This window comes from Pituophis catenifer, unplaced genomic scaffold (assembly GCF_029215685.1).
Source record: "Pituophis catenifer annectens isolate HBS135680 unplaced genomic scaffold, rPitCat1.0.hap2 SCAF_1, whole genome shotgun sequence".
In the NCBI taxonomy this organism is placed as follows: Eukaryota; Metazoa; Chordata; class Lepidosauria; order Squamata; family Colubridae; genus Pituophis; species Pituophis catenifer.
The window spans coordinates 90,232,251-90,245,131 of NW_027256881.1; the positions used below are offsets into that span (position 1 = coordinate 90,232,251).

Sequence of the window (12,881 nt, forward strand, 5' to 3'; positions counted from 1 at the left end):
AATCTTCTGCAATAAACATTGCTTTGCTTGAGTTCATCCTTTGAATTTTCCAATAGTCAAATATAGTGTCTGAACTCTCAACATTCTTAAACTTTAACATTATTCAGAGTATGGTTACATTAAAGATTATTTTAACATGTATTTGTATTAAGATTCTCATATATTTTATACACATTGCATAGAAAAAAAAATGGTGATGAATAAACCACTTTGGTATCCATTTTCCTAGGTAATTAAAGCTAGAAATGAGCACCTAATTAGCAGTTAAGATGAGTATGCATAATCAGTATTTTTCACAGGATTTTTACTTAAATCTTTTGGGATGCAGCTTTCACTCTGTTATGACCTGTCTTAGTTCTTAAGATACAATAGCATAAAATGTCAAAATAAGAAATGTTTCCACCCTGTGTAATTGCACGATATGCTGTGACTTGTCCAGACTGAAGTTTACCTCATGGTTAACTCAATGCTAGAATAGTGGTAAACAGTCTGGATGATAGCCCAGCCAGTAAAAATGGTAGTGGTTATGATTTGATTCGTTTTTTGGTATTAAGAGGTTTTTATTATTATTTTTTGCTAAAATCTCTCTTCTGAATCACCCTGATTATGCCCTAACCTGCTCATCAGCTTGTTGGATTTCCACAGAAGGAATCTGGCATGCCAAATCTCTGAGCCCAGCATCTGAAGAAAGTTTCTCCTTGCAGCACAAAACTTAGGGAAGTTTCACAGTAATGCTACTGTGTTGTCTTCTTCCATCACAGGCCCTTGCTCTGCTTCTGCTGAGCCTTTGAACCTCTCTGTCAACCTTGTGAAATAGTCCAGATAGGAAATAAACCCAGATGAACGAATTCGAATTTATTCATAGAATCTCACAAGTCTGAAAGAGTATTTCTTCCCTTGTCACTCTTACAGCCCAAGAAACCAGGAAGGGGCTCTTCAGAAACATTTGCCATACTCACAAGCTATGGCTCTTCCCCCTCTCTCTGACAGTCATTCCCACATGCCATTACACTTGTAGCCCTTATAATAGCATAATGCTTTTAATATTTACTGTTTAAAACCAGTTTGATTCTAATTTAGATTGACTGAAAGTGAGAACAATCAACCAATGGAACAGTTCGCCTTCAGAAGTTGTGGGAGCTTCATCAATGGAAGCTTTCAAGAAGAGACTGGACTGTCATCTGTCAGAAATGGTGTAGGGTCTCCTGGTTGGGTGGGGATTGGCCTAGATGATTTACAAGGTCCCTTCCGACTCTGTTAATCTGTTATGGTGCCTAATCTGTTATAATTCAGTATGCAGACTGATGTTGTCTTCAAGAGGCAATGAATCTCCTAAATTTTCACCCCACTCTGGGGAAAAAAAATATTCAGCCTAGCTTTCCTGTCTCTGCTTAATTTCACCTTTTTACAGGATTGTTCAGCAAAGCGAAGCAGCAGGTAGCCCCTGTCCCTTGAATTGGCAGCAAATTGCGTTTAATTTTTTTTTTTTTAATTATTATTTGCTTGCCAGGCAACAGGAGAAGAGCTCGTAGGATTTTCTGCCTCAAGGTGCCAAAATAACTTGGCCGCCTTATTCGGGGATCAGGCTTACGCCCCGTGATGTGCAGGAGGAAAATGATAAAGATGCCCTGTTGCCCTGTGCTTTAAGAAGCAAAATAAAGCCTCTCTCAGCCCTTCCTCAGCAACTGGGAAAGAGTTCCCAGCGTCAGGACCGGGAGAAACGGGAAAGCTGCTTTTGCTGAACAAGCTGCTGAACTCTCTCCAGAATCGAGGACGGGCAGCCAGCCTTTCCATTGGTGGGCTATCCCGTCCCATGTTCAGCTGCTGCCCGTTTTTCCCCTCTCAGAAGGTGGCCTCTGCGATTCCTTCGGCTCCCGCTCGCCACCCCGTCCGCTTCACGTCTAGGTTTCTACCTCCAGCTGCGCCACCCCGCTCCTTCGCTCAGCCCTCGAGGCCAGGCGAGACCCCCCGCCAATGAGGAGGCTCAGCGACTGGGGAGGCGTGAAGAGGCGGCGACGGCAAGAGCGGCAGCTTCAAGCCGAAGCGCAGCCCGGGCCCTCAGTAAAGGGCGCGCTGGCGCCAAGTCCGACTCTGCGTCCTGGAGCGCGCGCCGTGGGTAAGATGCGCTGCTGGCGGCTGCCGCTGCTGCTGCTGCTCTTCTTCTGGGCTTTGCCGCCCGTGCCCGGTGGGCGCCACTATCCGCATAGCGCCATGTTGGACGGCTCGTCCCGCTACCGGCTCTCGTGGGCTCACCAGGGCGACACCATCGCCTTCCGCCTGGAGGTGCGCACTCGAGGCTACGTGGGCTTCGGCTTCTCCTCCACAGGAGCGATGGCTTCGGCGGATATGGTGGTGGGCGGCCTCGACCGGGGCAAGCCCTATTTGCAGGTGAGTAGCGAGGTGAGGGGGGGGGGGGAAGAGAGGGGCCGTGAGAGGACCACCTCCTCTTCTCCAGGCGAGCGTAATATTCAGTGATAACTCCTGTTTCCACCTGAAGTTCGTTCATAAAGCTTAATACTTGAATTGGACATCAGAGCAGCGGTGGGACATCCTTCAATTCCGATTTTTGAGTTTGAGTCTGCTGGTCCAGCAGCCTCCCTCAGTATGTTTATTCGTTTAGTGTCAAGCAGATTTCGAGTGGAGTTATTTAAACGCACACATGCATACAAATCCAATAAGTTTCTGGCATGGTCAATAAAAAGACAACACAACTGCTACATTTGACTTTTATGATGACTCCCCCCCTCTTCCCTTCCTCTCTTTCCTTCCCTCCCTCCCTTTCTTTTCTTCCCTCGCTCCTTCTCTCTCTCCTTCTTTCCCTCCCTCCCTCCTTCTCTCCTTCCTTCCTCCCTCCCTCCCTCCCTCCCCCCCTCAATTTCTTTGCAGGGAAGATCATGCAATCCTATGCTACTTGTCCCAGAGAAAGAGTGAAAGCCATTTTTAACAATAACAACTGGCTTCTTTTATCATTTCCTTGTATCAGTGATGCCTTTCAGACTTCGCTAAGTCTGATTGCAAAGTGACCAGCATGCGACCTAGCAAAGCCACAATGACAATGGAAGGGTTCCTGTCCATTTCACATATCAACAGGCAACAATTGCGTCCCTTTTATGTTTTCAGTCAGTAAAGATGCATTTCAGCTTTATCTTAGTATCTTGAATTACACACTTCAGCATTTAGCTGATACATATTTTATCATCATGTGCAAGGTTCTCAGAAGTAAGGGAGAATATAAGTACTGTTAATAATCTTTGTGCTTTGTGTTTAAACAACAATTTGAAATACTGTTGTTTGCCAAGTCTCTGGTAGTGGCCCCAGGGCGAAGGCAAATTAATTGAATAATGTCTGCCTTTCTCATTTAATAGTTAATTAGCATTCAAACTTATAAATGATATGGTAAAAAACATATGTGGACTGAATGAATGCATAATTTAATCTCTTAGAATCATGTAGCTGTGGAGTTGGAATCAACTACAAACATCATCTAGTCCAATCTCTGTTTTTAGGTCATAATATAAAGTACCATGTAATCTCTAAGTATTTATTTAAATGGCTCTAGGCAGAAAAGTAGCAAATATAGATGCAACTTCAGATCAATTCCATACTTAGTGCAATGATCTTTGGTTATAGTTCAGTTAGCAGCTAAATTCTACCAAAATGAGAGAACCTTAATCCTACCTTAAAGACAGTTGCATGGTTATGTATTTTGATTGATATTTTTCTCCATGCAGTAATTAAATACATATTTTTGCTCATAGTTTTAAGTGGGAAGAGCTGGTTGATTGGATATACTTCTAAAAAGTGAGATTCTCACAAGAAATCCTAACATAAAGTGAGCAAGTAGAACCACCTGGACAAGCATTTTGTCTATCTAGCTCTATAAGGATATATAAATATAAACAATAAACAAACAAACAAACAAACAAACAAACAAACAAACAAATGGTAACTCTAACTTAGACCCATAGCATTGGGATGTATATTAGTTGGCATTAATGAATTGATTTTTCTGTTTAGTATCTGCAAATTTATCTACATTTTGAGTGGTATTAATGATTCCTAAAAATACTGAACAAATAACAAACCATCAGGTATTAGCTTCTTCAAAAACTACAGCATTTAAAAAGACATATGGCATAGAAACTAAATTCTAGACTTGTGAAAAATTAACTTTTAAAGGAAAATATATGCTGCTTCCTTAGAAATGTCATCTGAAAGTCAGATACTGATACAATGCAGCAGTGAATTTTGGTTCCTCAGTCCATCTACTTCAGTGATTCAGCTCTGCACTGAGTGCTCACAATAAGCTTCCAGATGTTTTCAGAATAGGAATTGATTATAGTGTCTTTTTATTTAAATATTTAATCACATTTTCTCCTTAGTTATATGTTTATTTCTATCCTTAAGTCAAGCAACTAGTTGCAATTGCTATTTATAATGTCATCAATAATTGTGGTGCTTTCCTTGTTTCAGTAGAATAAAAAAGACAGATCTCTGGCTCAGGGTAATTGCAGGTCATATCAATTCTGAAATAAAATATATCACTGAGTTGCCCAATTTATATTTCTGAGATGCAAGTTACCTTTTTAAATACAATAATAATAAAAAAAAGATCTTCCATTTACTAATAGAAGAAAATGTTTTCCTTCCAGTGTTCATGCTGGTTCTAGAGGACAAGACATTTTCTTTCGTTGCAGTCAGTTAGTACAGAAATATGACTAGAAACCATGAGTTCTGGTCCCTCTTAGACATGAAAACTGGCTGGGTGACTTTGAGCCAGTCATTCTCTCTCAGCCCAATTCACCTCACAGGGTTTTATAGGGAAAACAGGAGGAAGGAATATATGTTCCCGCCCCGAGTTGTCAATAAAAATAATAAATGTGGGATATAAACAAATAAATACATAAATATGTATACGTGTCTGTAAATTTTGGTCATTTATGACCAGATAATGGGTTGCTACACAAGAAGAATGTAGTTGATGCACACATAGAAACACAAATAGATACATACCAATTACATAAACAAGCCAGAATGTTCTTTTAAAAGGAATCTATTTTCTAGGTATCAGCAAAGATTCTGATAAAAACATAAATAATACTTTTTTATGGGGGACTGTTCATGTTGTCACTATATTCTACCTGAGGTTACTGCTTTAAAATTTGCTAGGATAGAGTACAACTTAAAGGATTCTTCTGTTGCCTCCTGCAAATAGATCAATCAGGTTGAAGGGTGCAATTACGTTGTAAAGACTGAAACACAAAAAGGATCTTTCTAAAGGGCTGACACATTCTTCAAAGGTATGGCTGAGTGAGCAGAGGATGATGTATTAATGATAAGCATTCTGGACTACAGAGTGGGAACCTAGCACTGCTTGGGAAGTGTAAGATCCATGTTTAAACAGCAGGAGTCTGTCAGATTATCACTATCATTAAGTGTTGTACCTTATGATTCTTGATGAACGTATCTTTTCTTTTATGTACACTGAGAGCATATACACCAAGACAAATTCCTTGTGTGTCTAATCACACTTGGCCAATAAAAAAATCTATTTTATTCTATTCATGTGATTCATAGATTTGTGAACTGTATAACAAAGAAAAACTCAGAGCTGAGCAAACAGAAAAATACTATGAAAGTTTATAGAACGATGTACTGTATAAGGCCAATCAGGAGCACGTTTTAAGGTCATTATGCGATGCAGACTAGTGAGGTTATTGTGAATATGTTAAAGTATGGAGAATCCAACCCCCAAGAGTGCAGTGATGGAAAGATGTTGTCTGGATAAATATAAGATGCTGGCTGGATGAATATGGGTGCTGCCTCAGAGAAATTGCTCAATCTGTTCAGGCTTGTAGTTATATTATGCATGCAATATTGCCAAAGTAAATTTTTTACAGACTACTTGCCACAAGAATGCTCAAGGCAGCTCTAACCTTTGCATCTTTTTTTTCTTTTTTCTTTTACTATTAAAAAGCCTTTAGGGCTTACTTGCACACTCCTTGAGTTTTCATTCTGCAGCTCCATTCTTAACCTTCTCTTTCGTTGTCAAATCCTCTTTCTTTTGGTCTGGAATTGTGCATCCCTAACTGTAGCTCCCAGTATCCATTTTGCAGAGAGTAATCCTTCTTTATGAATGCGGGTTTTGTGTGATTTATTTAAGAAGGTTGCATTGTAAGGGCCTTCTGTTGAACTCTAACATAAAAATACATTTGAGGATTATTTTGTGAATAGCTCTTCATTTGTAATATGAAAAATGCTATACTCATCACACTCACTAGTTTGCTGGTACCCCAAATAAAGAACATCTGCTTATCAAATACAGTATACGCATGGAAATCATTTTGATGTTATTAAGAGTAATCGGATTTTAAATAATGAAAAGCCGTGAATTGAACTCTGCTGTTTTATAAACATACTCTTGAGCAAAGAAACAGAAAGATAGAACAAGGAAAAATGTCACAGTGGCATACATTTTAAATATCACCTGGTGCTTGGTTTTAGATACTGCACGCCTTTGGGAAACTCACTGTATCTTTAGGAATCTTTTCTGGCATCTTAGCGTGAGGTTAAAAAAAGATTCTTAAAAATTCAGTGTGTTCCCCAAAGGCATGCAATATCTACAGCCAAGCACCAGCTAAGGCATGTTAACACTGCTCAGCTATTGGTTTTTTCTGCTAGTGCAAGGGTCTTTCTGGAAGAAGTCATCATTTGTTATGCTTTCCTGCACATGATGTTTAAAAAACAGATGAAATACAATGCATACACAGGTCGTTCTTAACCTGTGAGAGATCTTGGGCAGTTTGCTGCAAAGGCAAACCCTGTCTTCTGCTTAATTTAAATGTATCCAGCTTGTATGTTTCTAAACATACATTTCTAAACATGATGATATTCCTTAATCACTCAATTCTTTTTCATTAGACCCACTATGTACTGTATATTGGAATTACATAGAATTTCATGTTTGTAATATTGTAATAGTAAAATTGTGGTTCTCCAGACATTCATGTAGTGGACTTTGGATGTAATGGCGAAAATTGTATTCAGATCTCACTCCAGAAATAACAAAGATCTACAACAGAATGGAAAATGTAAAAGAGTGCAGAGAAGAGGAACCAAGATGATTAAGGGACTGGAGACTAAAACATATGATGAATGGTTGCAGGAACTGGGCATGACTAGTCTAGTGAAGAGAAGGACCAGAGGAGACATGATAACAGTGTTCCAATATTTGAGGGGCTGTCACAGAGAGGAGAGACTCAAGCTATTTTCCAAAGCACCTGAAGGCCCAACAAGGAATAATGGATGGAAACTGAACAAGGAGAAATTCAACCTGGAAATAAGGAGAAATTTTCTGACATTGAGAACAATCAACCAGTGGAACAGCTTGCCTTCAGAAGTTGTGGGAGCTTCATCATTGGAAGCTTTAAAGAAGAGTCTGGACTGCCATCTGTCAGAAATGGTGTAGGGTCTCCTGCTTGGGTGGGGGTTGGACTAGATGACCTACAAGGTCCCTTCCAACTCTGTTAATCTGTATCTGTATCTACATCTGCCATTCTATTTATGCTCTTCAAGACATACAAACTACATCTATGGGAGAGATTGAGAGCTGGGAGAAAGGCAGGTAATGCACTAAGTTTCTCATGGAGGGAGAGGAAATGAGAACCAGAGAAGAAGCAAAATATCTAGTAACTAAATATCAAGTTAAGGAATATCAGTCTACTGAAAAAAGCTACTGTATGTTCCATGGTGATGCAAGATCACAAAAGAAGAGAATGACACAATGAAGAATCCATATAATCTGTGCAGATTTCCATAGGGAGAAGAAGACCCAATTCTATCTACTTGGTGGAGATATCTGGAATGAAAAGAAGACACAATTCTGTCTATCTAGTGCAGATATCCAGGGGGAGAAGCAGGTCTGAATTTCACAGTTGTAGTAGCTGTGAAAGGCTGCCAGCTAAGTTTAGTTAAAGCCCTTGATTAACTCTTTGGGGAATTTAGTTGCAGCTACATTTTAAGCTTGGCTGTCATGTTAACAGAAGCAATAATGTTGCAGAGGAGAAAGTTAATTTCATAGTAGTAGAGCAATTAGGCCACAAGGCGATTCACTACATTCCTTTGCGCACAGGAGGAAGCAGAAAGTAAAACCCTATTTGCATACCTTACCTGAATTCTATTTGCATAATTAATTGGCAGAAAAAGTCAGTCTGATGCCTATTGTTATGCTAAAAATAGAAAAAGACTTTTCATTATTTATTTTGTCTGATCATGTCTAAGAGGTTCTGGCCCAAGTGATTTCCAAACTCTGCCCAGGCAATTGATTTAATTTATATTATTTGCATCAATTTACATCATTTATGTAAAATGATGCAAAATGAAACTTTAAAAAACAACAACAACAGTGATGTAAACTCAGATTTATTGGTCACATTTTCCTTCTTTAGGTCCATTAAACTAACTTTTGTTGTGTAAGAAAATGTCAGTATTAGGTAACTCATATAGACATAGATAATCTTAAAAGTTATCTGTTAATCTATTATTAGAGGCCAGGCTTTTTTTCTATCAAAATATTTTAATAAAATAATCAAATAAATATCATGGGCTTAAATCTTTATGTTTTCATTCATATAGTTCTAATCAGGATAATTAACTATTCATGAATAGTGAATCAATAACAAATAATCCTGACTCATTAAAACAAAATTCATGTAACATTGAAATAAAATAATGAAGGGTGTTTTAAAAATAGACAGTGGAAAACTTCCAAAGAATCTTTCAAAATGATGACATCCAGGGTCAGCAAATGATGCTCACTTTGGAAAATACTTGGTAGAAGTGTAGTTTGTTAGTAACTAGTGAGAGAAAATAATTTGGATTGCTCAGTGAAAAATCAATCTAATGTGTAATTAAATGGCAAATTCTGAATTGAGGATTATTAGGAAAAATGTAAAATGAAACTCTGAATATCACCATTTATTCTCCACAAATTTCTATCAGTTTTATTGTAAATTATAGAAGCAAAACAAAAATATTTGAAAAACAAAAAATATATTAAAAAGAGTCTTAATTAGAGAGATTATAGACTGAACGTATGCCAGAAAGGAAACTCTTTACCAACTTCCAGAAAGTTGTTAAGGAAGACATGAAAACTGCTTTTCACTAAACAGATTTCACATTTAAATGCTGGTACCAAAAGGCCTGTTCCATAACTTTAAACAAATTGATTCAGAAGTTGAACAAACAAGGGCCAATTCATAAATAAGAAGCAGCCTTTCAAATATCCGGGTCTTAGATGTTTCAGTGCTTTAAATGTCATCACCACAAATACTATTTAATGCAAGTAATGTAAAATTGCTTTTTGGTTGAAGTTCACTTCTGGTAATTTACATAGAGACATATAGACAGAGTTTTCTTGGTTGATCGTGAAAAACTAAGCTGACCAGATTGATATAGAAATTGGTATATCCAGAAAGATCAGGGCTGTAGGGTTAATCTAGGCAAAGGACAATAAAAGGTTCTTTGTACTGTTGCCAAGAAAACCACATGAATGTGTTCATTAAGTGACCAGCTTAATGAAGTCTTACACTTAGGCAAGAAAAACAAAAAGTACACATATAGACTGGGTGAAACCAGGCTTAATAGCAGTAACTGTGAGTGGGATCTTGGCATCTTAGTGGACAACCAATTAAATATGAGTCAACAGTGTATGGCAGCAGCCAAAAAAGCCAATGCAATTCTAAGTTGCATTAACACAGGGATACAATCAAGATCAAGTGAGGTACTAATACCACTCTGTAAAGCCTTAGTAAGACCACACCTAGAATACTGCACCCAGTTTTGGTCACCACACTATTAAAAAAATGTTGAGACTCTAGAAAGAGTGCAGAGAAGAGCAACAAAGATTATTAGGGGTCTGGAAGCTAAAACATAATGAAGAATGGTTGCAAGAACTGGGCATGGCCAGTCTAGAAGGCCCAGAGGTGACATGATAGTGTTCCAATATTTGAGGGGCTGTCACAGAGAAGAGAGCGTCAAGCTATTTTCCAAAGCACCTGAAGGCCAGACAATGGATGGAAACTGAACAAGGAGAGATTCAACCTGGAAATAAGGAGAAATTTTCTGAAAAGTGAGAGCAATCAACCAATGGAACAGTTCGCCTTCAGAAGTTGTGGGAGCTTCATCATTGGAAGCTTTCAAGAAGAGTCTGGACTGCCATCTGTCAGAAATGGTATGGGGTCTTCTGCTTGGATGGGGGTTGGACTACATGACCTACAAGGTCCCTTCCAACTCTGTTAATCTGTTAATCTTAAACTATCAAGATCAACTAGAGACATCTTGACTTTTGCATTCTATCTGGCAACAAATTGGAAGTCAGTGCAATTGAGGTAATTTATTTCCCCCATATGAAATTTATAGTTAGCACAAAAATTGCTGCATTATGGGCAAACTGGAATTTTTGAATATTTTTTCAGAAGCAGTCGTATGTAGAATGCATTGTAACAACTGAAACAAGAAGTAATTAAAGTATATTGTATGTTGTTGTAAACTGCCCAGAGTCGCTTAGATAAGATGGGTGATGTAGAATTGAATAAAATAAATAAACAAATACTTCTACTTAACTAGGTTTCTATTCTCATGGAATAGACGACATGGGTGCATTTCAGTCACTACCACCACCTGAGGCTCTGGATCATGCCCAAAGAATTTTCAGTACAACAAATAGGTTTTTGATGGGATTAATTTTTCATTCAGTCTCCAACCCACAATTTGGATTTTCCCTGAATGAACAGAGTGGTTTTTTTTGATGAATCAGTATGAAGAAAGTATGCAGATTTTGTCATAATTAACATACATTCCATTTATATTTTACATATATTTATATTTTTAGTAGTTTTTTTGAATGTGTAAAATCCCAGTAGCCATTTAATGGACATTTAGCTCTGTTAGAAATCCTACATTCTCAAAACCTTTTACTACTTTATTTTTTTAAAAAAATTTGGATAGGTAAGATACATACAATTTTGCATAATGTGGAGAAAGTTGGCATACACAGTCTGATTTAAAATACTGGAATGTAAAAACATATGAAACTGAATGGAAGATTCTCAGTTAATAAAATAAATTATTTTACATTTCTTTAAGTGCATTAAATATGGAATTTATTGCCAGATTATACAGTGAGGTTTAACTTTGAATAACGTTAAAATGGTTTATATTCACGAAAATGCTTCACTTGTCATCCAAGAAACTTCTTCAGTTTTGAAGAACTGAACTGAAGAAGCTCCTTGGATGAGAAGCAAAATGTTTCCAAGGGGGAAAAAAATCAGGAAAGTTCAGTTGCCTTTTGAAAAGCATCTTTGGGACAACCATGATCTGGATGATTGAGAATCTTCATAGATATTCACTTATATTCATGGAAATACACTATGGGCTGCAAATTGTGGAAGCTAAAAATAACTACTGATACCAGAGTTACTCACCAATTGCTGGAAAACAAAAGAAAGGGGCATTTCAGTTTACACCCTGCTATGAGTTTACAGTAATAGGATCTGCATCTACTTCACCATTGCAAAAAAGAATGCTGGTTTACAGAGATAGAGGATGGTATGATGCTACATAGATTTCTTTACATTCATAAAAGTTTCTTACTTCCATACCAGAGGTGGGTTCTACTTACCTTTACTACCAGTTCACAACGGGTTCGCGCGTGCGCCTTGCTTCTGCACATGTGCAGAAGCTTCTGCGCATGCATAGATTGCCGATGATGGCATCTGGGGCAGTGGGCAGGGCCTCCCGCCGGTTTTACTACCGGTTCTTGTGAGCTGGTCCGAACTGGGGGCAATCCATACCCAACATAGCAGCCGCTGTACCAGTCCAATAATTAAAACGTTGCTAGCATAAAGGCTTGCATATAGCATACAATTGCTTTAATCAAGGTCTCAGATAAACTTGGTAAGATTTTATGCTAGAGAGCCCTAAACAGTATTTTCTTATTACTGACTTCATTGTTAAAAGAAGGCAAAATCTACTGTAGGTTGCATGGATGTAGAGGATTACTTCTCTGTATAAACACCTGTTCAGGCCTATGAAGACAGCTGTCATTTTTTTTTCTCAAGGTTTCTTGTGCAGCTGTGCTCTCATTTTTTTAGGGCTAAAATAAAACTTATTTGCATCTTTTTTGCTACATCCTTAAGAAATTACTCCCTGCCATTTTGTATAGCAGTAATCAGAAACCATATCAACTGCAAATCCTTTTTTAAGAGAACAAGTGCAGGGTCACAGCATTTGAGAAGCAATTCAGCCTCAATGCCTTCATCTATAAGAAATTATACACTAGAAATTTTATGATCTGTAAAATCATCTTACTGTGTATTCCTGCAATTTCTAAATGACTTCTATTGAATGAAACGTATCGGATTCATTCATTCTATCCAGCAGCCTAGAATTGCCTATAGTAGGGTGTGATTGTATGTGAATGTGTGTATATAGGTTGATTTCAATAACTGCTACACAACATGTTAACTTTACCATAATAGAGATAGCCGACTTGCAAAATAGACAGCCCAATGTCTTCCAGATGTTTTATCTTCCAGCCTATAAAATGAGGACTGCAATGAATGAGAATTGTTCAAAATATCTGGAACGCAATGACCCAGGTTGCCATGTATGGAACCATATAATTGAGCACCAAAATGGTGATGACAATAAATATTCCATTCAAGATAAATATAAACTGAGTTTTTGCCTAATTACAGGTAGGTTAAAAAATAGATCATGTAACATAAATTGGTTGCTTATCAGGAAAGTGACTAAATTTCAAACAAAAACAGTTGTGTCTCTGAAGTTCTACCAACCAGTGGTGTCATATAACTGCTGAT

The 12,881-nt window shown here is 37.9% G+C and overlaps 1 protein-coding gene across 1 annotated transcript in view; it reads left to right on the plus strand.

Annotated features, from left to right (window-relative positions):
* Positions 1-1,974: 1,974 nt before the first annotated feature.
* MOXD1 (monooxygenase DBH like 1) overlaps positions 1,975-12,881 on the plus strand; it is a 40,140-nt gene continuing 29,233 nt past the window's right edge. Inside the window, exon 1 of the mRNA XM_070952618.1 lies at positions 1,975-2,388. Within this exon, the coding sequence (XP_070808719.1) occupies positions 1,975-2,388 (414 nt within the window). The remainder of the gene's footprint in view (positions 2,389-12,881) is intronic.